The sequence below is a fragment of the Salvia splendens genome, chromosome 12 (genome assembly GCF_004379255.2).
Source record: "Salvia splendens isolate huo1 chromosome 12, SspV2, whole genome shotgun sequence".
Classification (NCBI taxonomy): Eukaryota; Viridiplantae; Streptophyta; class Magnoliopsida; order Lamiales; family Lamiaceae; genus Salvia; species Salvia splendens.
The window spans coordinates 3,415,839-3,441,432 of NC_056043.1; the positions used below are offsets into that span (position 1 = coordinate 3,415,839).

A 25,594-nucleotide genomic window follows, 5' to 3' on the forward strand; every position below is an offset into this window, starting at 1 on the left:
GTGGCGAGACAGCCCGCCAACCACCTCTCCCCCCGGGCTACGAGACGCGACGGAGCACCTGCATCACTGTCTCAATGTGGTCTCGTCTGGCCGGGACGAGACCGAGCCCGCGTCGAGACAACGATGCAAGTGCTCTTAGGGGGAGAGGTTTAGCAATAAAAGAACTCTCCTTTTCTTTAGTTTAGTAACCTCAAATTTCTATTCTCTTCCTCCACATATAAATAGAAGTAGGCTCTATAGAAGGTGCTCGAAGACATAAGCATTTTGGCCGAACTCCGTTATCAAAGTTTTGAGTGTGTTTTTTTATTATCTATTTTGTTCTGCTTATTTATTAGTTTTCTTTTCTATTGCAATATTGTATTCAATGTTATTTGCGGGATTGATAATATCTTATACCGTTCTTTTGGGTGTTTATTGTGATAAATTCTATCCATGAGTCTGGGATTTAAGAGGGATAGTGTCCCACCAATCTTTTCTGGCAATTTTGTCGACAGGTAAATTAGTTCATATATAGTATGGTTGTTTGTATTCACTCATATTTATAGGGTCCGAAACATATATTTTTAAATAAAGAATATACTGTTTGCTGAAGCTATTTTAAAATTTAAACCACTTATAAATTATTAAAATAATTAATAATAGTAGTATAAAAACAAATATTAAACCTAAAGTATAATTATATGTACTATACAAATAATAATAACATTTAGTATATAGTAAAATATAATTGAAATTTAGTGGATGATAATTATATAGCATTAATAATAATTACTTAGAAAAATATAAAATTAAACATGAATTATTGGTTTGTGTGGATGGAAAATTTTATGTTTAATGTATAAGAATTTTTAATGTTCACAATATTCCCAAAAAGTCCTTGTGGTGGAGTGTTAGAGGTGTTGGTATGTTTACCAGAGGTCATATGTTCAATTCTATCAATCACAAAATTTCAAAAAATTTAAGATTATTTTAAAGAGTAGAGAATCATTGATTCCCGAACGGCCGGTTTCGACAGTTCACAACGGTCCGATATGCTAACTGCTATATAGGCTGAACCAGACTGGATTATGTGCCTGTTCACGATCAAACCTATCATAACAACAGGTCCGTTCCAGTTTTTAAAACATTGTTCATATGAGATAAACTCCATTTATAATGCAACGCAATCTAGTGCATGGAACGTGTGATTGACTTTGATAGATACGTAAATTGTGATTAATTCTTATCTCCACATATATATTACCTAGTGATATTAGGAGAAGGAAAACGGCTAAATACCTTATCACATCATTATTTTTCAATTCTATCAAAAAATTTTGTAAATAAATGGATCTATTATTATTAAAACTTGGGCAAAAATATTTCATTCTAGAAACACCAAAATCAAAGAGCGAAGGGCTAGAATTGAATGAGCTTTGAGTATATTCCACACAATAAAAAATGGGATATATTTTATTTTATACTCTGTATCTGAAGTATTTCAGTGGCTACATTTTGTCGCATTTAACTACCTAATTTAAAGTGTAAAAATATCACATGAAAATAAAATTAACATAAAAGAGATAACGACGGCTATATAAATGATTCATCCAACAAATCTATTATACGTATATATTTATAAATATAACACACTCAACTTATAAATTGTAATGTCTCACATCAAAATTCGGTGATTGTTTCGTAAATTTTGTTTCTAAATCGCAGAATATATGGCCGACGGTCAGGCGGCGGCGGTGAAGCCACCGGAGAAGAAAGAGGATGAGAAAGTGCCGTTTTATAAACTATTTTCCTTTGCAGACAAGCTCGACATACTTCTAATGGTGGTTGGCACAATCTCAGCCATCGGGAATGGCGTGTCGCAGCCGCTCATGACGCTTATTTTCGGCGAGTTGATCGATTCCTTCGGCGGTGGTGATCGATCGACTGTTGTGCATGCAGTTTCCAAGGTGATCAATTTAGGTTTTTGTTTTTTTGTTGAATGTTCTGTTTTGGGGATTCCATGCAGCCGATTGTCGTCCAATTTAACGCGATAATGCTTAATCGAGTTGTTTCGTTTAATTAAATGCTCGATTGGATCCGAATTTCGTGCCTGTATCTGCGGACGTGGGACTGCTCCTCAATTGATTTGAATTTGAACTTGTATGAAGCGATGCTTTTAATTTTGCAGGTTTCGTTGAAATTGGTATACTTGGGCATTGGTGCTGGTATTGCTTCACTTCTGCGTGAGTATTAATTCCTTTATTTACTGCATTTGAATGCAATTTGCGGTTTACATTTATTGCCATAAACTGTGTGTGAAATCATGAACAGAGATGGTGTGTTGGATGGTAACTGGTGAAAGACAGGCTACTCGAATAAGAGGACTATACTTGAAAACTATATTAAGGCAGGATGTCGAGTTCTTCGATACTCAAACCTCAACAGGAGAGATCATTGGGAGGATGTCTGGCGATACGATTCTCATTCAAGAAGCCATGGGTGAAAAAGTAAGCTCTTAAGTTAGGATAATAGTCATTGTAAAAGGTATAAAAGAGGCAAGGATTCTTAAATATGAGTTTGATCATGAACAGGTGGGAAAATTTATTCAATTTTTTTCAACATTCTTTGGAGGCTTTATTATTGCTTTCTGTAGAGGATGGCTCCTGTCGATCGTCTTGTGTACGTGCATTCCTGCTCTTGTTGCAGCAGGAGCAGTTTCGGCTGTACTCATGGGGAAGATGGCGACACGTGGACAAACTGCTTATGCTGATGCCGGAAATGTAGTTGAGCAAACAGTTGGAGCAATTAGGACGGTATGTTTTCAGAATTTCGATCCAATTGATTCTTCCTTGTCAAGTTAAAACTTTCTATTAACTTGTGTAGGTTCAATCCTACACTGGTGAGAAACAAGCTGTGGATAAGTACGACGCCAAATTGGTTATTGCTTATAAGGCTTCTGTGAAACAAGGGCTAGCTTCAGGCACTGGATTTGGTTGCATGTTGTTCATGGTCTTTTCTACTTATGGACTTGCAATTTGGTATGGAGGCAAACTGATAATCACCAAAGGATACAGTGGAGGGAAAGTTGTGAATGTTATCATGTCCATCATGACAGGGGGGATGTAAGTTGCATTAACTTAGTTTCTTGTTTTCCAGATTAACTTATTTCGCTAAGTATGATTTATGCTTCTTCACCAGAGCAATTGGCCAGGCTTTTCCATGTGTGAATGCCTTTGCAGCAGGGCAAGCTGCTGCCTACAAGATGTTTGAGACCATCCATCGGAAACCAAAAATTGATGCTGATTGTGGTGGAATTATTTTGGAGGATATAAAAGGGGAGATCGAGCTCAAAGATGTGTATTTCAGATATCCAGCAAGACCAGAAATCCAGATATTTCAAGGCTTCTCGATTTTCATACCGAGTGGGAAGACTGCTGCTTTGGTTGGGCAGAGTGGGAGTGGCAAATCAACCGTGATTAGCTTCGTGGAGAGGTTTTATGATCCTGAAGCTGGACAAGTACTGATTGATGGAGTTGACTTGAAGAAGTTAAAGCTGAAATGGATCAGAGGAAAGATTGGACTTGTCAGCCAGGAACCTATCTTGTTTGCCACTTCCATTAAAGAGAACATACTATACGGGAAGGAAGATGCCACGGATGAAGAGATACGAAGGGCTATTCAGCTTGCTAATGCTGCTAAGTTCATTGACAAGTTACCAAAGGAAAGACATATTCCTCTTTTGTCTGGCATTCTTTAGCATTCTTTTTCCTAAAGGATTTTGGAAATGACAAGCTTCAATAATGCAGGGTCTTGATACAATGGTGGGAGAACATGGTACCCAGCTCTCTGGGGGTCAGAAGCAGAGGATTGCGATTGCTCGTGCCATTCTGAAAGATCCCAGAATTCTGCTTCTTGATGAAGCAACGAGCGCTCTTGATGCCGAGTCAGAACGAACGGTTCAGGAAGCACTCGACAATGTCATGACAAACCGTACAACAGTGGTGGTTGCACATCGTTTGACAACTATTAGGAATGCTGATATCATAGCCGTTGTGCATCAAGGGAAACTGGTAGAGCAAGGTGCATGCTATGCATATGTTTTTTTCATCATTTCATCCTTAATTGCAATCCACATACTAACATTTGAATCATAGGCACACATGATGAACTGATGAATGATCCTGAAGGAGCTTATACGCAACTTGTTCGCATGCAAGAAAGGAGCAAAGAGGCTGAAACTAGTCCTAGCAGTCAAGAAGAGACCCCTCACGCCTTAGATAGAAGCTTGAGCAGATCCGACAGCCAGAGACTTTCCATGCGCAAATCCTCAAGCAATGACTCATCAAGGCATTCTTTCACACTTTACGGTGTTCCTACCTTTGACCTGCGCGGAATCCAACCTATCGAAGACGATGTAGAAGAACCTGACGAAGACACAACGAGCAGACGCAGCAAAGTTTCTATCAGACGGTTAGCAGCCATGAACAAACCCGAAGTGCCATATTTGCTACTTGGGTGTGTAGGTGCAGGAGTGCAGGGTTTGGTCTTCCCTATGTTCGGGCTTTTGCTGTCAACAGCTATCAGAATCTTCTTCGAACCTCCGAGTCAGCTCAAGAAGGATTCCAGTTTTTGGGGGCTTATGATGGTTGTGCTAGGCCTCAGTACTCTGCTGGCCCTTCCTGTACAGAACTACTTCTTCGGAGTTGCAGGTGGAAAATTGATCCAGAGAATTCGCTCTTTGTCGTTTAAGAAGGTCGTTCACCAAGAGATCAGTTGGTTTGATGATCCTACAAACTCAAGGTTTGTCACTATCTAATGAAGTTAATATCTAAACACCCTTTTATCTGTTTTGTTGTGTGTTTGTGATGGTTGGAGGTGTTTGATATGTGCAGTGGAGCAATTGGAGCGAGATTATCAAGTGATGCCGCGACTGTTAGAAGCATTGTGGGGGATGCTTTGGGACTGATAGCTCAAAATATGTCCACTTGTTTAGCAGGTCTCATCATTGCCTTCACTGCTAACTGGTTGCTGGCCATCATTATCTTAGCAGTCCTTCCTCTTGTTGGTTTACAAGGATTCCTTCAGATGAGATTCTACAAAGGCTTCTCTGCTGATGCCAAGGTCTCTTCACACCACCAACCAAATACACACACACACACATGAGAAACAAGTTTTTGAATGGAATGTTTGTGCAGGTTATGTATGAAGAGGCTAGCCAAATAGCAAACGACGCTGTTAGCAGTATCAGAACAGTGGCGTCGTTCAGCGCTGAGGACAAGGTGATGAAGATGTACGAGCAGAAATGCGAGGGTCCTCTAAAGCAAGGAGTCAGGCTCGGAATTGTAAGTGGTGCAGGTTTTGGTGTTGGTGCGTTGGCGCTCTACTGCACCCAGGCCTTCTGTTTCTATATAGGAGCCATACTCATTCAAAACGGTAGAGCATCATTTGGTGAAGTATTCAAGGTTTTCTTCGCCTTAACCATGTCTGCGACTGGGATCTCCCAAGCTAGTGCCACAGCTCCGGATGTCAACAAAGTGAAAGACTCTGCTGCCTCTATATTCGAGCTGCTCGACAGCAAGCCTGAGATCGATTCAAGCAAAGAGGAAGGCACGACGTTGTCTAGTGTTCGCGGTGAGATTGAGCTTCTTCATGTCAGTTTCAAGTATCCCACACGGCCTGATATTCCAATCTTCAGAGACTTATGCCTCTCCATACCTTCTGGAAAGGTATACATATCTCTCACTTTCCTCTCAACTCTGTCAATACTTACATTTGCTTAAAACTACTCCTATTTTTCTACAGACAGTTGCTCTAGTTGGGGAGAGTGGCAGTGGAAAATCAACCGTCATCGCGCTGATAGAGAGATTCTACAATCCTAACTCGGGCCAGATTTTCTTGGACGGAGTGGAGCTCAGGAAGTTCAGGCTGAGTTGGCTGAGGCAACAGATGGGGCTGGTGAGCCAGGAGCCGGTGCTGTTCAATGACACAATCCGAGCCAATATCGCCTACGGGAAGAAGGGAGAGGTGACAGAGGAAGAGATCATCAACGCAACGAAAGCAGCCAACGCTCACACCTTCATCTCCGGGCTGCCTAATGGCTACAACACGGGCGTTGGGGAGAGAGGCGTGCAGTTATCAGGTGGTCAGAAGCAACGGATAGCCATTTCTCGGGCAATACTGAAGGACCCCAAGATCCTTCTCCTTGACGAGGCGACAAGTGCGCTGGATGCTGAGTCGGAGAGGATAGTGCAGGACGCGTTGGATCGGGTGATGGTGAACAGAACCACGGTTGTGGTGGCGCATCGGCTGACGACGATAATGGGGGCGGATGTCATTGCGGTGGTGAAGAACGGAGTGCTTTGTGAGAAGGGGAAGCATGATGTGCTGATGAAGATCAAAGATGGAGTGTATGCATCATTGGTTGCTCTTCATGCAAGTGCACAGTAGTGAGTGATGAAAATCAGAGATAGAGTCCAAATAAGTATGTCCATATGCTTTTTTCTGTGTTGATTAGGTTGATCATAATAATTCTTGATTGGCTGCTTTTCTCTTTCTAATTTTGCTACCATGATTGGGAAGAAAGAGGGACAAAATGGCAGTTATGAGTAGTTCATTATCAAGAAACCTTTTTTGTGTTGAAGGAAGTTTTGAATTTCTGATAAGTAGTTATTCAGTTATAATTATTACTGTTCATTGATTTGTATGCTTACATATTCCATTTCTCACTAAACATCTAACTCAAAACTCTCATTAGATCCATTACTATAGACACAGAAAAAACTATTATTGTACTCTATATTAGCATTTCTTTTGGTTTTATACATTAGTTTGGTTCTCATACTTAAAATATACTCCCTCCTTCCGCCATTAGGAGTCTCATTTCTTGGCGCCACGAGTTTTAAGAAATGTTAAGAAAAGTGGGTAGAGAAAAGTTGTGGAATAAAGGTCTCACTTGTATATATATTATTTTTAAATGAAATGTGAGTGAAATGAGTTAGTGGAAAGTGAGACCTTATTACCATTTATGGTAAAAGTGAACCGGGACTCCTATTCGCGGACGGAGGGAGTACATATAAATTAAATAAATATAAAGTTGGTGATGGAATTGTGTGTGAAGTACATGAACAAAATTCAAAATCGAAAGAAAAAATTGTACTACAAGTGTTTTTTTTTTTATTTCGATCGCGTCTTCCAGAAGATTTAAGATGAATATAAGTGTTGAAATTTCTTGAATATCTGCCCCATTTATAATTATATACTCAATGTTTAGATCTCAATATTTTGGACAGCTTAATTTAGATATATGTGACTCAGTTTGCCAATTCATGTTAAGGATGTATTTGTATTTCGCTGTAAATATTAGTGGTCAAATTGAATACAAAACGTTAGTGATTTATTTACTTTTCGCAATAAACTTAGCCTGTAAAATATTATACCAGCACTAAAAAAGTTGAAGCGTGATGTCTTTGCCCATAAAATATTACTAATACATCAACACTAAAAGAATTGAACGTGATGTCTCACAATAAATATAACCCAATTAAAAATAAAATATCTCAGCAAAGCATGATTCAAGCCTCTTAATTAAATTACATGACAGCTGAAATTTCAATGCTTTGGGCCCAAAAATTTGTAATCATCTCACTGCAGAAAATAAAATTAAAGAGTGAAATAAAGTAATACATCAATCGCATTATTCATACATAATAATGATACTATCATTTTCATCAAACGTGTTGAATTTCCATATTATACAGACCACACATAAGTCTAACACGTAAACATATTTCTCTATAAAACAAAACGCGACATTAGCCACGTTTTTTTAAATATATGTAAATTATTTGGAACTATCCGAATTAGTGTCATAAATAATTAGACCATCCACTACGATGTCTCTATACCGTCCCTTAACTACTATTTGACCACTATTTGAGGGCCCCACTGTCCTTTTTTCCTCCATCCCTTAACTAAGGGACGGAACCTGCAACGCTCCGTCCCTTAACCGTCCCTTATTCCGTCCCTTAATTACTATTCATTCAATTTCATTTTTTATTTTTTTTACAACCCAATTAAACAAACACAATTCATTAAAATTAAAACAACATTACAACTTAAACTTAAAAAAAGAAAAGAAAAAAGACATAATTAAAATTCTAAAAAAAATAAAAAATGACATAATTTAATCTTCTCCGCCAAAGTTTTCCCAAATGTGCTCAATTAGATCCTCTTAGAGTTGGGTGTGGGAGCTAGAGTCGCGTGTCCTTGCCCGAATAGCCAACCGTTCTTGTATAGACGGATGCGCTCCACTTCGCGGCGGACTACTTGCGGTTGAGCTTCCGGGAGATTCGGGGTCGAACCAATTTCCCGCATCGGGTCCTTCGTCTCGGACAATCATGTTGTGCAAGATTATGCACGTATACATGATGTCGATCATGCTCTCCATGAACCAGGAACGAGCCGGGGCTTTGATGATGTTGAAGCGCGCTTGGAGAACCCCAAACGCCCTCTCCACATCCTTGCGCACAGCCTCCTGCTTCTGCGTAAAAAGAGCCTGCTTTGGGTTCGCAGGCCTGCTGCACGTCTTCACGAAGGTCGGCCACTTCGGGTAGATGCCGTCGGCGAGATAGTACCCCATTTTATACAGCCGGTTGTTGGCGACGAAGTTGATGGCCGGCGCTTTACCATCCAAAACTTCGGTAAAGAGATCGGACTGGTGGAGCACGTTTACGTCGTTGTTCAAGCCAGGGACCCCGAAGTACGCGTGCCAGATCCAAAGCCGGTAGTCGGCAACGGCCTCGAGTACAACGGTTGGGTGGGTGCCTTTGTGGCCGCTCGTGTAGGACCCCCTCCAAGCCACCGGGCAATTCTTCCATTGCCAGTGCATGCAATCGACACTGCCAAGCATCTCGGGGAATCCGTGCACTTGTTCGTGCAGGTTGAGGAGGAACTGACAATCGTCCGTGCTTGGCCTCCGGAGAAATTCGTCACTGAAGGCTGCTCGGACGCCTCTGCAGAAGTTGAGCAAGCACATGCGCCCAGTGGTGTCTCCGATGTGGAGGTATTCATCGAATATGTCGGCCGTTTGTCCAGTCGCAAGCTAACGGATGACTGCAGTACATTTCTGCAGCGTCGTGTGGCTGGGACGGCCGACCGCGTCGAACCCCTTCTCGGAAGAACTCTTCCCGGGCCGCCAAAGTATTCGCTATGTGGAGAAATAGCGGTTTACTCATGCGGAAACGGCGACGGAAGTAGGTATCTCCCAAAATCGGGTTATCGCAGAAGTAGTCGCGTACTAACCGTGCGGCGGCTTCCTCCCGGTTCCGATTGATGTACTTCCGGGAGCGTCGTGGGGGTGGCGCGGCTTCCTCCGCCTCTCGTCGTCGATCTTCTTCAAGTGATTGTTCCATTAATTGACGCATTTGCTCAAAAGGATCCATTTGTTTGAGTTGATTTAAGATGGAAATTGGAGTGATATAGAGGATTTGAGAGGAATAGATGTGTGTTTGTGTGTGAAATGAGTATGAAATAGGATTATTTATAGAGTAAATAAATAAATAAAATAAAAAGAAAATAAAAAATTGACGGTAACATTACCGTTTGAAAATTTTTTTTTAAAAAAATTCGATTTTTTTTTTAAAAAAATGAATTATTGCGTCATCCATGACGACGCCCACTCGCCGGCCAGCGAGTGGGCGTCACGCATGCATCGGGGGCGCGCCACGTCGCCCGGGCGAGTGACGGGCCGGCGCGTCCCTTGTCTCGCGGATGCGGGCTACGGGACGGGCTGGGGACGGGACGAGGGTTGCAACGCGTCCCGCGGCGGAACCGTCCCTTCGGGACGGAACGAGAGCCGCGCGCGGGACGCGTAGTGGATGCTCTTAGGTTTGGTTCAACGCCAGCGTTAAGTGGAATAGAGTATAAAATGCTAGTAATATTAAATGAATTTGAAGTTGAAGATGCCTAAGAGGATAACTACTACAAATATGATAAAATAAATAAAAAAGTTGGTTTAAGTCGATTTTACAATATTAAATAATTAATTTTTTGACACAGCACATGTAACACTTGCTTCCATACGACTGGTATATTAATAAAAGTTGATACCCATCTTTATTCACAATCTAGATGGTTAAAGAAAATGGCATCCAGATTTGATTCTAAAACGTGAATATTTCAAAATCATTAGGTATGAATAATATGTTCGACCTACTATTATTTGGATATGATTAATTATTTCCACGAATAGCTTCCCAAACTGCTTGTCTTGACTGTAATAATTATAATGAACTTTTTAATTCTGGTTTTGATTATGTCCAAGATGAAGCTTCTTTAATATTTTATGAAGAAAGTTCCATGTCTTCGATATATATCTCAAATTGAAATTATAAGTAAAATCAACTTAATTTAAGTCCTTACCAGATTCATTTTTCTATATTTTTTAATTTTCAAATTTATGACAATTATCAAAATTTATGTCTACAAGATTATATAAACAGTTGAGCCATTACAGACATTTTTATTGTAACCAATGAAAAATTACTTAAAATAAAAAAAATGATTAAATTAAAAGGAAATTTACTTAGAATAAATAATAAAAGATAATTTGCTTTCCAAAATTGTCACAAAATTACTTATAAATATTTATACCCGGTATAGTAAAGTACTGTCTTAGTAGTGTTTATTAAATTGAGTAGATAACGAGTATTACATAGATATTATATATGAATTAAATTCATATTTAAGTACATTTCTTTTTAATTTAATTAATTTTTATTTAAAGTAAATATTTTTATAAACAGTGGTAGACTTCAAAAGACCCTTTTTCCGGTCTGAACAGCCTGTTTCCCCATACATATACACAAGTTTTTTAGTATTAGTATTTCACAACCACTGACCAACAGAGAACTAAATATAAACAATGACTCTGTATAAATATACGCTTTTATATAGATTAAGAACTACTAGTGGCCATTTATTATTATTATTATTATTATTATTATTATTATTATTATTATTATTATTATTATTATTATTGTCCTTGTCCTCGACAGCCCCTGCGATTTGGGTAATTTGATTCCTGTTTTTGGATAATACTCCCTCCGTCCCCCATTTGGAGTCGTTGTTTGACTCGGCACGGGTTTTAAGGAAGTGTTTGAATGGTTGGTGTAGTAAATGGAGGTAGGTAGTGGAATGTGGGACCACTTTGACTTTTGGTGTAATAAATGTAATTGAATCAAATTCAATGTTTAATTTTAATTTAATGTTTCAATTTAAACAATGCAATTAAATTAAATTTTCAATTTAATTGTGTAGTCATTAACTAAATTCATTAACAATGTGGGACCTCAATTGAAACCATGTTTACTGCCTTACACAAAATTGAATGAAAAAAAAGTGCAAGTTGCACTATAAATGCAAAATTAAAGCTGCAATTGTGTATAGATAGGGCACGTTTCCTATTTCAGTCTCCTGCCAAAAATTGAGAGGGAATGCCAATTTAATTTAGTGGAGGGAATTCTTACAAGTAAGGAGGGAAAATGTACAAGGACATTCAAATTGTTCACCACTCCTATAAATACATTCACTTCTACTCTTCATTTACTTCCACCAACCAAAACAAAAAAAAAGGAAAATCTATTGGCTTTGTAGTATACCCTCAGAAAATTTTCATCACTGGGTAATGGAGAATGAGGTGGTCCAAGTGTTGGACCCTGATCAGGAGCAGCAGGGGCAGTGGCAGGGGCAGTCCGGATGGCATCGGCCTACATTAGCCTTGACTAGCCAACAAAAAAACCTCATTGCACAGTTTCTTCTACAGCGAAGTTGTGCTGGAGTGCTGCCAAGAGGTTCTTGTGCAGAGGCTGCCAATAAATTCAACATCCACAAAAGGACAGCAGAGAGAATATGGCACATCAGTAAGCAGCAGATGGACAGAGGGGAACCTGTCATGATGCAAGGCAAAGTAAAAGGTTATCAACACAAAGACAAACTCATGTTAGATGAAGACAAGTTTAGAAACCTGTCCATGCTTGAGAGATCAACCATAAGGAAGGTTGCTTCTAAGATGGAAGTAAGCAAGACAACAATTGGTAGATTTCTTAAGAGGAATCAATTGAAACCTCATACAAGTGCTATCAAGCCTACACTTACTGAAACCAACAAAATTGCAAGGATAAAATGGTGTCTTTCTCATATTCAGCCAACACTCGCTGAAGGTAAACTTCTTTACCATTCAATGCACAACATTGTCCATATTGACGAGAAATGGTTCTACATGACAAAGACATCAGATAGATACTACCTGTTGCCGGATGAAGATGTGCCATACAGGTCCTGTAAGTCCAAGAGATTCATCACTAAAGTGATGTTCATGGCTGCTGTGAGTAGGCCACTATGTGGGCCTGATGGAGACATCATATTCGATGGTAAAATAGGGTTATTTCCATTCACAGAACAGATACCAGCCCAAAGAAGTTCAAAGAACAGGCCAAAAGGGACAATGGAGACAAAGCCAATTCAGTTAATTACCAAGGAAGTCATGACAGCTTGTCTCATAAACCAGGTATGCCACTTTTTATGCCAATAAAGCTATCAGACATCATATTCATGTCATCACATAGTCACATACACAGTTTGTTGCCAGATTATACCATCAATCAAAGCCAAATGGCCAGCCAATGCAAGCAAGAAGATTTTCATACAGCAAGATAATGCCAAACCTCACCTTAGAGCAGCTGATCATCAATTTGAGGCACTTGCAAGTACTGATGGATTTGAATTCCATCTAATTAGCCAACCACCCAACTCCCCAGACACAAATGTGTTAGACCTCGGGTATTTCAGGGCAATACAGTCACTACAAGATGACAAGATGGCCACAAGTGTTGATGATTTGCTTAGGAATGTGTTTAACTCATTTGAAGAACTCTCACCACAGACCCTGAATAGAGTTTTCATCACTTTGCAAAGCTGTTTGACAGCAATATTACAAGTGCATGGGAAGAATGATTATAAGATCCCTCATATGAACAAGAACAGGTTGGAAAGAACAGAGGGGTTGCCTTTACAACTTCAGGTTGAAGAAGGATTGGTGAGAGAGAGCTTGGAGTATCTAAAGCTGCCTGAAAACAACACTGGGGACTCATATGACATAGGGCGGCTTAACCATGCTTTAGGGTACTAGACATAAGTTTAGGGACTGGAGTTTACAGTATAAGCACCAACATATGTTGGTGTTTAAGATGTAAACTCTATTTTTTGTGAATAGACTGCATTTTTTGTTAATGCCATCAGAGAAGTGTCATCACATGGCATCAGCCTCCAAACCCTTCATAGGGGGTGGCTTACTAAGCTAAATAGGCTGCATTTTGTATAAACATCATCAATGTACAAACTACAAACTAATCAGTGCATATTTTTGGTATTATCACTTCTAATCAGCCTCCAAACCCTTCATAGGGGGTGGCTCTTTTTCATTTCCCTCAGAAAAACTTCATCACAGGGCATAAGGCAGTCAACACAAGGCCTAGGAGCAACACATTACACTTACAACAGCCTCCAAACCTAACACAGGGGTGGCTGGGTAAAGTATGCAGAAAAGCTTCATCACAGGGCATATGGACAACAACACAAGGCCTAGGAGCAACAGAAGACACTAACACAGCCTCCAAACCTGACACAGGGGTGGCTAAGCATCCCCTCAGAAAAGCTTCATCACAGGGTGTATAAACAACATCAGATTGCACATATCACAATCATCAACAATTCTCCCTGCCTCAATACCACATAAACATGGATCAATATCATATACACAGTCAGGAACAATACCCACGGCCTCAATATTACATCCTCAAGGACCAATATCACATAAACAGTGAGGAACAATTCCCACATCCTCAATATCACATACACATTCACCAATATCGCATAAACAATCAGGAGCAATTCCCACAGCCTCATACATGGAGCAATGCACATAAACATGAAGTAATTCATATAAACATGGAGTACATCAGAAATAGGCTACATTTTCCTAATGTCAAAAGCCTCCAAACCCTAAAAAGGGGGTGGCTCTGAATTAGAAAAAAACTCACAAATCAGAAGATATCCTTCATGCAAGGAAACATGATCAAGAGCATAGCTTTTTCATTGTCGGTGTACTCCCTGTTTGGCTCCACCGCCGGCTGCATTGCTCCATCTATGCCTTCCCCGATGTCATCCAAACCGAACAGAGGTGCTTCGCTTTCCCCCAGATTAACATAGCCTGAAGGCGGCTTGAAGTCCGGCCAATCAAAGGGGGCTTCGGTTTCAGATCCGTCGAAACCCTTAGCCGGATCTTCGGTTTCAGATCCGTCGATTAATGGGGACGGAGATTCACTGTCAGGAACGTAGAAGCCCTCGGACGGAGGCTGAGTTTCAGATCCATCCATAGCGTCCAACGGATCTTCGGTTTCAGATCCGTCAAACACCAAATCGGGAGGTGTCGGCCCTTCACAACCGTCGTCGCCTATGAACGGTGGAACACCGTGAACCACGGACCGACGACCTATTGCGTCGCCATCAACCCAGTCCGGCGGTGATTCAGGGGTGTCCATCGTTTCGGAGGGAGGCGGAGGGAGGCGGAGTGAGGCAGAGAGAAAGAGGAGTAATGAGAGAGATGTTTACGGGAGTGAGAGAGGGAGAGAGTCGGGAGTGAGAGAGTTGAAATCGAGAGTGAGAGTAGACTAGGGTTAGCACTTTCTATTTTCTTTTTTTTTAAGTGTAAATAATGGCATTTTATGTAAAATTTGGTAAAAATAGAGGGTAATTTTGATGTCCAAAAATGGTAAGTGGGAAGAGTGACTCTTATTGGGGGACATCCCGAAAAGGAAATTAACGACTCTTATTCGGGGACGGAGGGAGTACTATAATGCAATCAAGGAGTATAGCATATTATTAATACCACAAAACTGAAAATATTCAAATGGTATTCAAAAATCAAAGCCAATTAGTGTATTACTTATTTTTTAATTCTCCATCTTCTTCCGATTTAAGTATAAATCCTTGTGTTTGAACTGTTCATTTCTAGATTACTTGTGCGAAATTGAATATGATCTTACGATCAAATCAGTTTCACACACACTGTTTTAATTTTCTTTGATGTACTTAAGTTTTTATTATTACTCTAATTATTATTGTTATTATTATTAATTTGGTAATTATCAAGGGTATCCCCCGATGGACCAAGTGACTATTCCCCGCATTGATTTGTAGGCACTTCGATGGGTGGGACTGCTGGCTCATGCTCCACACCCAAAGGCACATGCTCCATACCCAAAGATAGAGATCGATCATCTGGCCATTTAGTTAAGGATGGACGAGTCTCATACTACTCAACCACACCCTTTGGGTTTATTATTTTTTAATTCATGAGCAAAGTAGCCCATAATATCAATGTATTTGGACCTGAATTATCACAATATTCTTATGTACCACAAAGGAATATAAAATACTACACGAAGGTGTCATTCGGTTGCCATGACTAATTATCATATGGTAATCCATCTAGGATTAAGCTGTGAGATCATTTTAGTTGGAGTGGGATGACTATGACTAATTATCATATCATTATTCATCTATGATTAAGTTGTGAGATTCAATCCCATGAACCAAACCAATACATATTTTGAGATATAATCTTGCCAACCGAGCATCCCAAAAAATACTGTATTATTTATATTCTCATGAAATAAAATACAGGATTGAAATATACTAATTAACGAATAAAAATACAAATTAATGGATAATCAAACAACGGTTGAATAAATCAGGTATAATAGCTCTAAAATCTTTTATTGATTTTATATATGCTGCTACATGTACAGGACAGATTAATCCAAGATATCCAGTTGTTCAAATCAGACAAAAATAATTAGACAATCTGACTAATATATTTAATAAATTTTATACACCACATATTATATTTTACAGTAGAGGGACGGTGCTAAAAGGATTCTACATATCTGTCGAAATCCGGTCATTGTTCAACTTTGAAAAAGTATTTCTTCTTTAATTTCCAAGTATTTTACTACTACAACATTATTCATTATTCATAAAATCAAAATTCAGTTTTATACAATTGTCAGTCATGCCCATAAATACTTCAACTGCTACCCTAACATCTCACTATTAACACAAACTACATTTATATTTATTAATCTGAGTTAGGAATGGAGCTGAGCCTTCAAGAAATGGTGAAAAAACCAATCCACGAGATCCCAGCGCGGTACATTGTGGATCAAGAAGCCGCGATTTCACGCTCGTCTGAGGAAATTTCTTCCTCAGCCGCAGCAGAAATCCCGCTTCTCGACATGGAAAGCTTGCTCAACGAACAAACGAAAGCCTCCCAGCTCGAGAAGCTGCACTCAACATGCACCCAGTGGGGCATATTCCAGGTTCCAAAATTTATATTTTAGGTTTTATCTGATTTTGTTAGGAATTCATGCCATCATCTAATAATATGTATACTCATATATGCAGCTAGTGAATCACGGGGTGAACACTTCATTGGTGGAGAAATTGAAGCATGAAATCAAAGAATTCTACAATCTTCCATTGGAAGAGAGGCTGAGATACAAGATCAGAGATGGAGAGGTTGAAGGCTATGGTCAAACAATAATTGTTTCTCAAGATCAAAAAGTTGATTGGGCTGATAGATTCTATATGATCACTAATCACATCCAACGCCGCAAACCTCATCTCTTTCCCGACCTCCCTTCATCACTCAGGTGCATATTCTTTTTAAACAATTTTTCGGTTTTTCGAAAGGCCAAACTGACGGAAAAACCATGAAGTTTGGTTAAATTTTGGCTGGTCCAGCAACTTTAAAAATCGGCAAGAAAAATCGCATAGTATAACATATTTCGCAATTGTCCCATGGGCTCTAATTCGAGTGACATCATATCTGGTGTGATAGTTGAAAAATGAGTTAGAACTATGAGAATCTTCATCAGTTTGACAAGACACTTAACACCTGTTCAACCACATAATCATGTGAAACTATATTACATATAGACAACATAATTTAATCTCAAAATTACGAAATCAAATTTTAGAATAAATAGCTTCTACCAAAACAAATTTATGTGTCCGTTTATGAATCTAATCTAGTGCACTGAACAACTCTATGCAGAGAAACCCTAGAAGCCTACATCTCCGAGCTCCAGAAGCTGTCAAAGGCGATATTCGCGGTGATGGCGGAGTCTCTTAAGATGGACGCTAGGGAGGTGGAGGAGATGTTCGAGGACGGGATGCAGTCACTGCGAATGACATACTACCCGCCTTGCCCGGAGCCGGAGAAGGTGATGGGGCTGACGCCGCACTCGGACGCGACCGGGATCACCGTCCTCCTCCAAGTTAATGGCGTCCAAGGCTTCCAGATCAAGAAAGACGGCGTCTGGATGCCCGTCAATTTCATGCCCGACGCCTTTGTTGTCAACGTAGGAGACATCCTTGAGGTTTGTTGACTGTCGGCCATGATAACCTAATCATAATATATACTCCCTCCGTCCCGTGTTACTCGCACGTTTGCTTTTCGGCACGAAGATTAAGGAATGGATGATTAGCAAAGTCAACAATTGCGGGTGTAGGTGATTATTTTTACTAAAAATGGAAAGAGTGCAAATAACTTGGGACGCTCAGAAAGGAAATAAGTGCAAGTAACACGCGACGGAGGGAGTATATTCACCAAGATTTGGTCAATCATTAAATTAATTAATTCAAAAAGTGTGTGGAGTCGCGTGAGAATCTTGCATGCTGACAAACAAATGTTATAAAATCATTAAGAATGAGTAACATACCTAAAAATTAAACATCCAATCTGAATTAAACTTAAATTCAAAATTCAACTCAGATTCGGTTTGGATATATAAAACTCGGAAATTTCGAAAACTAAATTTAGTTTTTATATACCTTAAAATTTAATAATTTAATTAGTGTTTTTAAAATATCTAAAATTTTGCTTTTTTTATCTTTATATTATCTCCGCTAAATGTTGAGCGACAAATTATATCGTTAGTAGTAGTAGTAGTGGTATTGTTCAATTTTTGACATCTATTTAAACAAATAAGGAGGTATTACATATATGAATTTGATAATATTAAAATATACTGTGATTAATAATTATAATAACAAAATAACGACCAATATTAATTTTATGTTTGAAATTGTACTCCACATGATAAAATATTAATTAATGTATTAAAATACTGTATATATTCTTGAAATTTTAGTTTTTTCAATTTTTATGATATTTCTTTTATAAGTTTAGCTTTTTGTTTTTTTTTTTGTTCGGATCAATATTTATACTGTTTTCATTTCGATTTTATAGGTTTGACTTTTTGGGATAAGTCGATATATTCGATTCAGTTAATGTTTAATTTTTAATTTTTTGACTCCATTCAGTTTAGGCTAAAAGACCAAATCGAAAACCGAATACTCACTCAAAAACACGTATAACTGTGTGTGCAGATATTGAGCAATGGGGAGTTCAAGAGTATCGAGCACAGGGCGACGGTGAATTCGGAGAGAGAGAGAATAACGATGGCTATGTTTTTCAACTGCAAATACGAAGCGGAAGTGGGTCCGTCGCCGTCGCTGTTGACGACGCAGCGGCCGATTTTCAGGCGGCTGAAGATGGAGCAGTACGTTAAAGATTTTTTCGCCAGGAAGCTCAACGGGAAATCATTCCTTGATTACATGAAGATATAGAGATGCATCTCTCTCTAGTCTCTATATATAATATGGGAAAATCGTGTTGCTTCATTACTTATTAATTAATTACTATTCATTAAATGTATGTTTGTTGGCTTCTTGTACATGTAAGTTTTACAGTTTATAAATACTACCATATATACTTTTGAATTTATAAATACTTCAATTTTTATCCACAAATTTATGTATCCTCATTTGACAATAAACTCTCAAGTGTAGAATTTAATTAAAATATTTAAAATTAAAATAAAGATAAATAAAAAGATATGAAAAAAGTAAAAATGATACAAAAAAAAGACAGGGTGCGTGCGTGCACCCTGAATATTCTCCTTCTCCTGCACCGTGGTTGCCATTTCACTGCCATCGTTGTCGCCTTCTCCTTCCCCTCCTCACTAAGTTGCCTCTCCTTCTCCCCTACTCAGATCTGAGTCGATTGGTCACGCACATGTGACTTTGCTTACATGAGTTTTTCTCATACAAAAATGGGCCACTGAATGTCACACGCAAACTATAATTTTTGCTTTTACGAAAAATAATTTCAACGAAATGAGTTGTAACATGTAATTGATAAAGTTCTATCAATGCAAAAATAAATGTATTATTTGTGAACGGCATGAGATTTAATGAACAATTGATAAAGAGAGAAGAGAAAATAAAAAAGCAGAAGAAAGAAATAGTTAAAATGATTAAGGAAAAATTAATAAACAGTAATAAGACTATCTTTATTGATAAATGAGTAATTTAAACTATTTTTCATTGATCAAATTCTCGGCCCAAAACTGAAAATATACATTCGAGTAAATGGGCCTCGTTATGGGCCTATAAGAGGTAGCTTCTGACTTCCAAAACCCCATCTTTCATTTTCTTCTTTCACTGCACATTCCAAAACACAAATCTGCAGAAATCAGTGACGAAGAAAAGTCATGGTTGAAGAAAGCGAGAAATCAGCGGCTTCCGCCATCAAAGAGGAATTAGATGACTCATCTGAGACGAACAAGAATCACCACGGCGAGGAATCGGATGCCGAGGAAGGGGAGATCATCGCCACCGATTCGGACGCCGTCGCACCGCTGCCGCCACCGAGACACCCCTTGGAGCACTCCTGGACGTTCTGGTTCGATAATCCGTCGGCAAAATCTAAACAGGCGGCGTGGGGAAGCTCAATGCGCCCGATTTACACCTTCTCCACCGTCGAAGATTTCTGGAGGTAAACTGTTGTTTGAGTATTTTGGGGGTTTTAATTGTAGTGGTGTTCTTGAGTGAATTAGGATCGTAATTGCACAGCTTCGTTATTTGTATATGTTGTTACCTATTTTTTGGATCATAGGTTTTTAAGAAATTGAAAATAAACATGGAAAAATGGAGAATTAGGGAAGAGATATGAATTGAAATTAATTTTGTTTTCTTGGTTAACGGCGTGATTAAATTTCCGATAAATGTATGATTTCTTCCCCCAATCTGAGTAGAAACATTTGTCGCAGTTGGTTGCTATTCATGTATTTGTGAACCGTACCAACATTACGATTTCTTTGTCTTGATTTGTAGTGTTTACAGTAATATACACCATCCGGGAAAGCTGGCAGTTGGAGCTGACTTTTACTGTTTCAAACATAATATTGAGCCAAAATGGGAAGATCCTATTTGTGCCAATGGGGGAAAGTGGACTGTGACTTACTCACGTGGTAAATCCGACACTTGTTGGCTTTACACGGTATACTTCAAACCTTCTTTGTTGAACGAGATGATTTCAAGTTCAGCATATGTCTACTTTTTGTTTTCTGTTTATTGTATTTATGCGCTGGTTCTTTTTTTTGGATTCCTTTTATAGTTGCTTGCGATGATCGGTGAACAATTTGATTATGGAGATGAAATTTGTGGGGCTGTTGTGAATGTCCGAGCAAGGCAAGAGAAAATTTCAATCTGGACAAAGAATGCTACCAATGAAGCTGCTCAGGTTTGTTTGTGTATAAAACTGGAATGCTTCCTGTTGAATCGCTTTTACTTAGTACATTATTTTGTTTATGATCTCTTGTACATTATAAATCATTGTAGGTTTATCGCATGGTTCATTTCCCAATTCTGTTACTTCTAAAATGTGATTGTTTTGTTTTGTAATTCATGGCAATACAATATAAACTGTCCCCCTCAATGTTTTTAGATGATAGTAATTGTATAGATTAAATAACCTATTACTTTTTTGTTCAAACTAACCTATTTCTTTTGTTGCTTTTATCAGATTTTATTGTTTCTTGTTCTTGTCTTGAAGTGCCCTTAACTTGCCCATACCATGAAACTGAATCTCAATAGCTTTCTTGTGTTTAATGATTAAGAAGAGCTTTTGTTAGATTTTGATCATTTAAAGGGTGTGTTATGGAATCCTCTCCCGGCTGTCTTCAGTTTATCGGTTAGAGATTGTGTAAAAGATGATGCTATATAGATGTTGAAACTGAACAACTATACGTAAAGATGACTGTGTAACAACAACAGTTTCTTTTTTGAGCTGTGATTCCTTTATTTTTGCTTCAGAAAGCATGTTTGTTAGTTTTTCAGTAATTTCTCAGACTCTTTCCTGCAATTTTTTCAGCTTAGTATTGGAAGACAGTGGAAGGATTTTCTGGATTATAATGAAACCATTGGTTTCATATTCCATGTAAGTTTTCCATTCGGTCATGTCGAGCTTAATCTATCGTGCTAGTTTTCTTCGATCAATAATACCCATCTTTGTAATGCAGGATGATGCAAAGAAGGACAGGGGAGCCAAGAACAAGTATACGGTTTAGCAGTCTGAATTCTAGGTGGTCACGTGCTGGCCTGTTTGAATCATCGGTTCAATATGAAACCTACTTTTCCGTGCCTTGCTAAAAACGTGAAAATAGGATCATCTTTCAGTATCTTCAGTTTACTATTTTGTAGTATTAAAAAAAAAGACTATTTCTGAGTTTCCATCGATATAGAATTAGGTATCATGCTGAATGTTTGATCTCGTGTTCCACGTTTAGCATTGAGCACTTGTTCTACAAGATAACAAACTACTAAAACTTAGTAAAATAATTTAACATACGTTCAATTTTATTGTTTAAGATCGTAGAAGCGAAGCTATGGTTTTGACTTTGGGTGTAAGACTTTAAAAGACACTTTTTTATAGATTAAAATTCATGAATGTATTACAAAGAATTTCAATTTATGATTCCATTCTTTTTTGTTGGAAATATAAATGATCTCTCCTAGAAAATTTATCCCTCTTCTCAATCATCTTCTTTCTCATTTGACAACAGCGTACTAATCGATCTAATATCTAATCAAATATGGACTTTGCTAATTATAGTTGAAGTTATCATTTTTCATGTGCAAATACGAGAAGGCTAGAAATTTGAGAGTTTTATTGCTATCAAATCTTATGATGTAGGAGCATTAATCGTTTAAAATTTATATAAGCAAAATGTGTACTCTAACATTCGAGAATCTTAAACCTTACTATTACCACGTGCTGTACTTCTAATCTAATTACAGATAATGTCACAAAAGTTGGAAAAGTAGGATCTTAAATATAATTTGAGTACAATTAGAGATTTAGCATTGAGTACGATTTTTAAACGTGTGATTTATCAAAACAGAAAAAAATAAATCCCTCAAGTTCAAAATTAATGTGTAAAGGCTAGTGGCAACTCACATGATCTAAAATTCCAAAGAATTAATGATCCATGCTAAATTGCTAATCACCCTCAAGAACAAAACTTAATCAACTTGATTGACTACATCTAAGGTAAAATTGAGCTTACCCAAAAACTATGCACGATTTCCAGATACCAAGAAAGCCCCAAGAAAGTTTTTTTTTTTCTGGCAATATTTGGAATAAATCCATGTTCTAAATCATGAGCCAGTAAGTATTTAGAAAATATTTTGGATTAAGAAAATGATTTAACATTCTATATGGAGACAGAGACTTGGGTGTGAGCCTTTAAAAAACTTCTCTTTATAGAAAACAATTAATGAATGTATGTACAAAGAATTTCAATCAATGATTCCTTCATTCTTGAAAATATATACGACTACATTTCTACTAGAAAACTTCTCCCTCTTGTGGATCATCTTCTTTCTCATACTTCATACTCTTCCACATAGTTTTGCTTCAAGTAAAAGCCAACTTTCTCCAAAGCCTTGGGATTTGAATAGCAACCAAATAGAATACTCATCTCTTTCAGCAGGATAGGAGACGTATCAATCTCAACAGTCTTCTTGACCTGCAACGAATAACAGTTTTCAACTTTGGTTATCATGAACTCAAAACTAACATAAAAACAAAAGATTCAATTTGTTTGGCCAAATGTTATCGGTAAATGAACTAACTATGTACCTTCACCATTGCCATCCTTGCAACTTTTCTTTCTCTCTCACGAGAGGCCATTTCAGTAGCTTTGAGTTGTTCTCCGATTCTTGTTTTTTCATACTATACCAGTAAAGAAGCACACAATATTATTAGGAATACTGATATACAACCAAAGCAACTTTTGAAGTATCATGTACATACCAGTGTATGTGTAGCTTTGAAGATAGTATCTGCAAAGCGACTTTTGAGCGTTGCAATCCGCAATGCCTTCTTTGGCGACATTTGGATACCTTCAGAAGTAGATGCTGGAGTCGTTGCAGAGGTCGAACAAGGGCTTTTATCTTCATTGGGAACAACCCCACAAGTACGAGCATCAATAGCTGCTTCTTGACACCGGTTCACACCTTTGTCAGCAGTTTTTCTCAATGATGTGCAGCCAGCCATTTAGTGTTGTTTTTTCCTGTTCAAATTGACAAAGAACTCATTTAGTGCCAAATTGATGAAAGTGGAAAGCACAAGGTGTAGACTGCAGAGAAACCCTACTTACATTCTTAATCCTTGCTCCGAGCTTCAATTGTTTGTCAAGTGATACGCACCTTGAGTAGCCACGTTTTTCAGCTTTGGGAGCTTTCATCGGACCAGCAGCAGCTGTTGGCTTCATAACTAGGTGATTTTTTTCTACAACTAGCTTCATTTTTTTAGCCAATATTTCCCACCTCCTCTTGAAATTGCAATTCAATAGCTTGCGTTGAGATGAGCTTCATCCGTAGGAGAGTGATACAACATTGCATTCCTAAAAGTCAGCACCATGTCATTTGCAAATTCCTTTGCATCAGAGTACATATTCCTCTCCAGATTACGCTTTATTGTTTGTAAATCCATTGGATTCTTAATCTTCTTGAAGTAATCAGGAGCCTTCACTAGATCGACTGGCTTAGTGAACCCCCATGCCAGTCTACGATCCATCAATTCTTTCAAAAGCTTACTGCACTCAACTTTCACATTGAAGTCCATCTGCTGCTTTTTCCACCTTTGATCATCAATGCACATCTCTGGAACATTAGCCTTAGCAGGCTTAGTTACTGCAACAGAAACTCTGTTCTGTTTCCTTTGGTCTTCACATGAAATCTTTTGCTTTTTGCACCTTTGACCATCAAGAGACATTTCTGGCATCCGTTTGCCCGAGTTCATAGAAGGCATGCGAGTCTCATTAGTTCCTTCAAGTAACTTATCTTCAACTTTAGGCCATACACTTTTGGGAGTTACGTTGAACTTCAGACTACAACGACCTCTCTTGTTCATAGCAACCTTTTGAGGGAGTTGCATCGGATAGCACGACCTCGTTTGAGTTTGGTTTCCAGCCATTGCAACTGTATTGCTTCAATTACAATGGAGAAAAACAACACAAATACAGAAATCATCAGAAATCATGTTTCATACATTCTCTCATATGAATTGAATGCATCCAAAACATAAAGTTGGCCAAGGAAAATAAGATAAAATCAAATCAAATCAAATCAAATCCTGAACTCAAAATATCGAATGAAATCATACTTTACGAAATCCAGAAGAAGAAAAAAAGATCGAAGAGTCAAAATTGTGCGAAACAGAAATTCAAGGAGATTTGTATAGAAATTTTGGTAATACTTACTATCAACTCTAATTGAAACGTATTACTCCTATTTCTACATTCAATTTACTGTAGTTCTTGTTTGTGGAACATGCCTCTTCATGAAAGAAGAAGAAGCTCTTCGTGGAGTTTGATTTTAGGGTACACAAGTTTACGAATGATTGATCGGCAACATCAAATTCTTCAAAATTATGAATGATTAAACAACCAATTGAAAGAATTTAACGACAAAAAACCAAAGTCCAGCTAGGTTTCGCGATCATACCTACACGCTGTGGAAGTTCGTGGGAGAATCAGAGAGCCGCTTTGAAGAAGAACGATGAACGTTGGCGGCTTCGAACTTCGAAGAGAATTTGCGTGAGAATTCAGTGAAATGATCTGAATGATGTTGAGTTTAAATGGAGGGTTTGGCGGTTTAATGAAAGCACCCATTTTTTGGAGTTTTGTAAGTAAATAAAGACTACAAGTTGATTTTGCATAATTAATTTTAAATTATTGTTTATTGACATGTTAGTTAGATTCAAATTTTATTTTATTAATAATTATCTAGATAAATTTTAATGGCAATGTTAAACTCGTAGGTTAATTGCAGTTCGATTTAGTTAATAAATTAGTTAAAATCTACTAGTACTTAAAATAAAATGTAAATGTATAAACAATAAAAAGAGCACATTAAATTTTGTTCAACCTATTAAAAATGGTCGATTATATAATAATTTATTTTTCCTATGTTTTAATATACATGATTTGAGGAAAATTATTTATTCCCTCAATCTTGTAGAAATAGACTAATTATAGGTGGCATGAGTTTTAATAAATAAACGGTAAAATAAGAGAGAAAGAGAAAAAATAGTTGAAATAATGTAGTAGATTGTAGGACCCATAAATGATAAAGTAAAATAGAA

The 25,594-nt window shown here is 38.0% G+C and overlaps 4 protein-coding genes across 5 annotated transcripts; all 4 read left to right on the forward strand.

Annotated features, from left to right (window-relative positions):
• Nucleotides 1-1,637: 1,637 nt before the first annotated feature.
• LOC121758052 (ABC transporter B family member 9-like) lies at nt 1,638-6,656 on the forward strand. 2 transcript variants are annotated; one of them, XM_042153488.1, is made up of 11 exons: nt 1,638-1,946; nt 2,168-2,222; nt 2,311-2,486; nt 2,571-2,792; nt 2,863-3,101; nt 3,178-3,700; nt 3,786-4,059; nt 4,134-4,779; nt 4,872-5,100; nt 5,175-5,705; nt 5,782-6,656. In XM_042153488.1, the coding sequence occupies exons 1-11, from the start codon at nt 1,710-1,712 to the stop codon at nt 6,424-6,426; spliced, it is 3,777 nt and encodes a 1,258-aa protein (XP_042009422.1). In that variant the 5' UTR covers nt 1,638-1,709; the 3' UTR covers nt 6,427-6,656. The 2 variants fall into 2 exon arrangements, with proteins under 2 accessions (XP_042009422.1, XP_042009423.1); XM_042153489.1 differs by having other exon boundaries at nt 2,168-2,204.
• Nucleotides 6,657-11,662: 5,006 nt separating this feature from the next.
• Nucleotides 11,663-13,165, forward strand: LOC121757409. The gene is made up of 2 exons (XM_042152963.1): nt 11,663-12,544; nt 12,626-13,165. Exons 1-2 carry the CDS (start codon nt 11,663-11,665, stop codon nt 13,163-13,165), a joined length of 1,422 nt encoding a protein of 473 aa, XP_042008897.1.
• A 3,025-nt stretch (nt 13,166-16,190) lies between these two features.
• LOC121757410 (protein SRG1-like) lies at nt 16,191-18,729 on the forward strand. Its single transcript, XM_042152964.1, has 4 exons — nt 16,191-16,415; nt 16,501-16,748; nt 17,153-17,477; nt 18,490-18,729. The coding sequence occupies exons 1-4, from the start codon at nt 16,191-16,193 to the stop codon at nt 18,727-18,729; spliced, it is 1,038 nt and encodes a 345-aa protein (XP_042008898.1).
• Nucleotides 18,730-19,598: 869 nt separating this feature from the next.
• LOC121759660 (eukaryotic translation initiation factor 4E-1-like) lies at nt 19,599-21,705 on the forward strand. The gene is made up of 5 exons (XM_042155321.1): nt 19,599-19,939; nt 20,278-20,443; nt 20,561-20,686; nt 21,317-21,382; nt 21,465-21,705. The coding sequence occupies exons 1-5, from the start codon at nt 19,656-19,658 to the stop codon at nt 21,510-21,512; spliced, it is 690 nt and encodes a 229-aa protein (XP_042011255.1). The 5' UTR covers nt 19,599-19,655; the 3' UTR covers nt 21,513-21,705.
• The last annotated feature ends 3,889 nt before the right edge of the window (nt 21,706-25,594 follow it).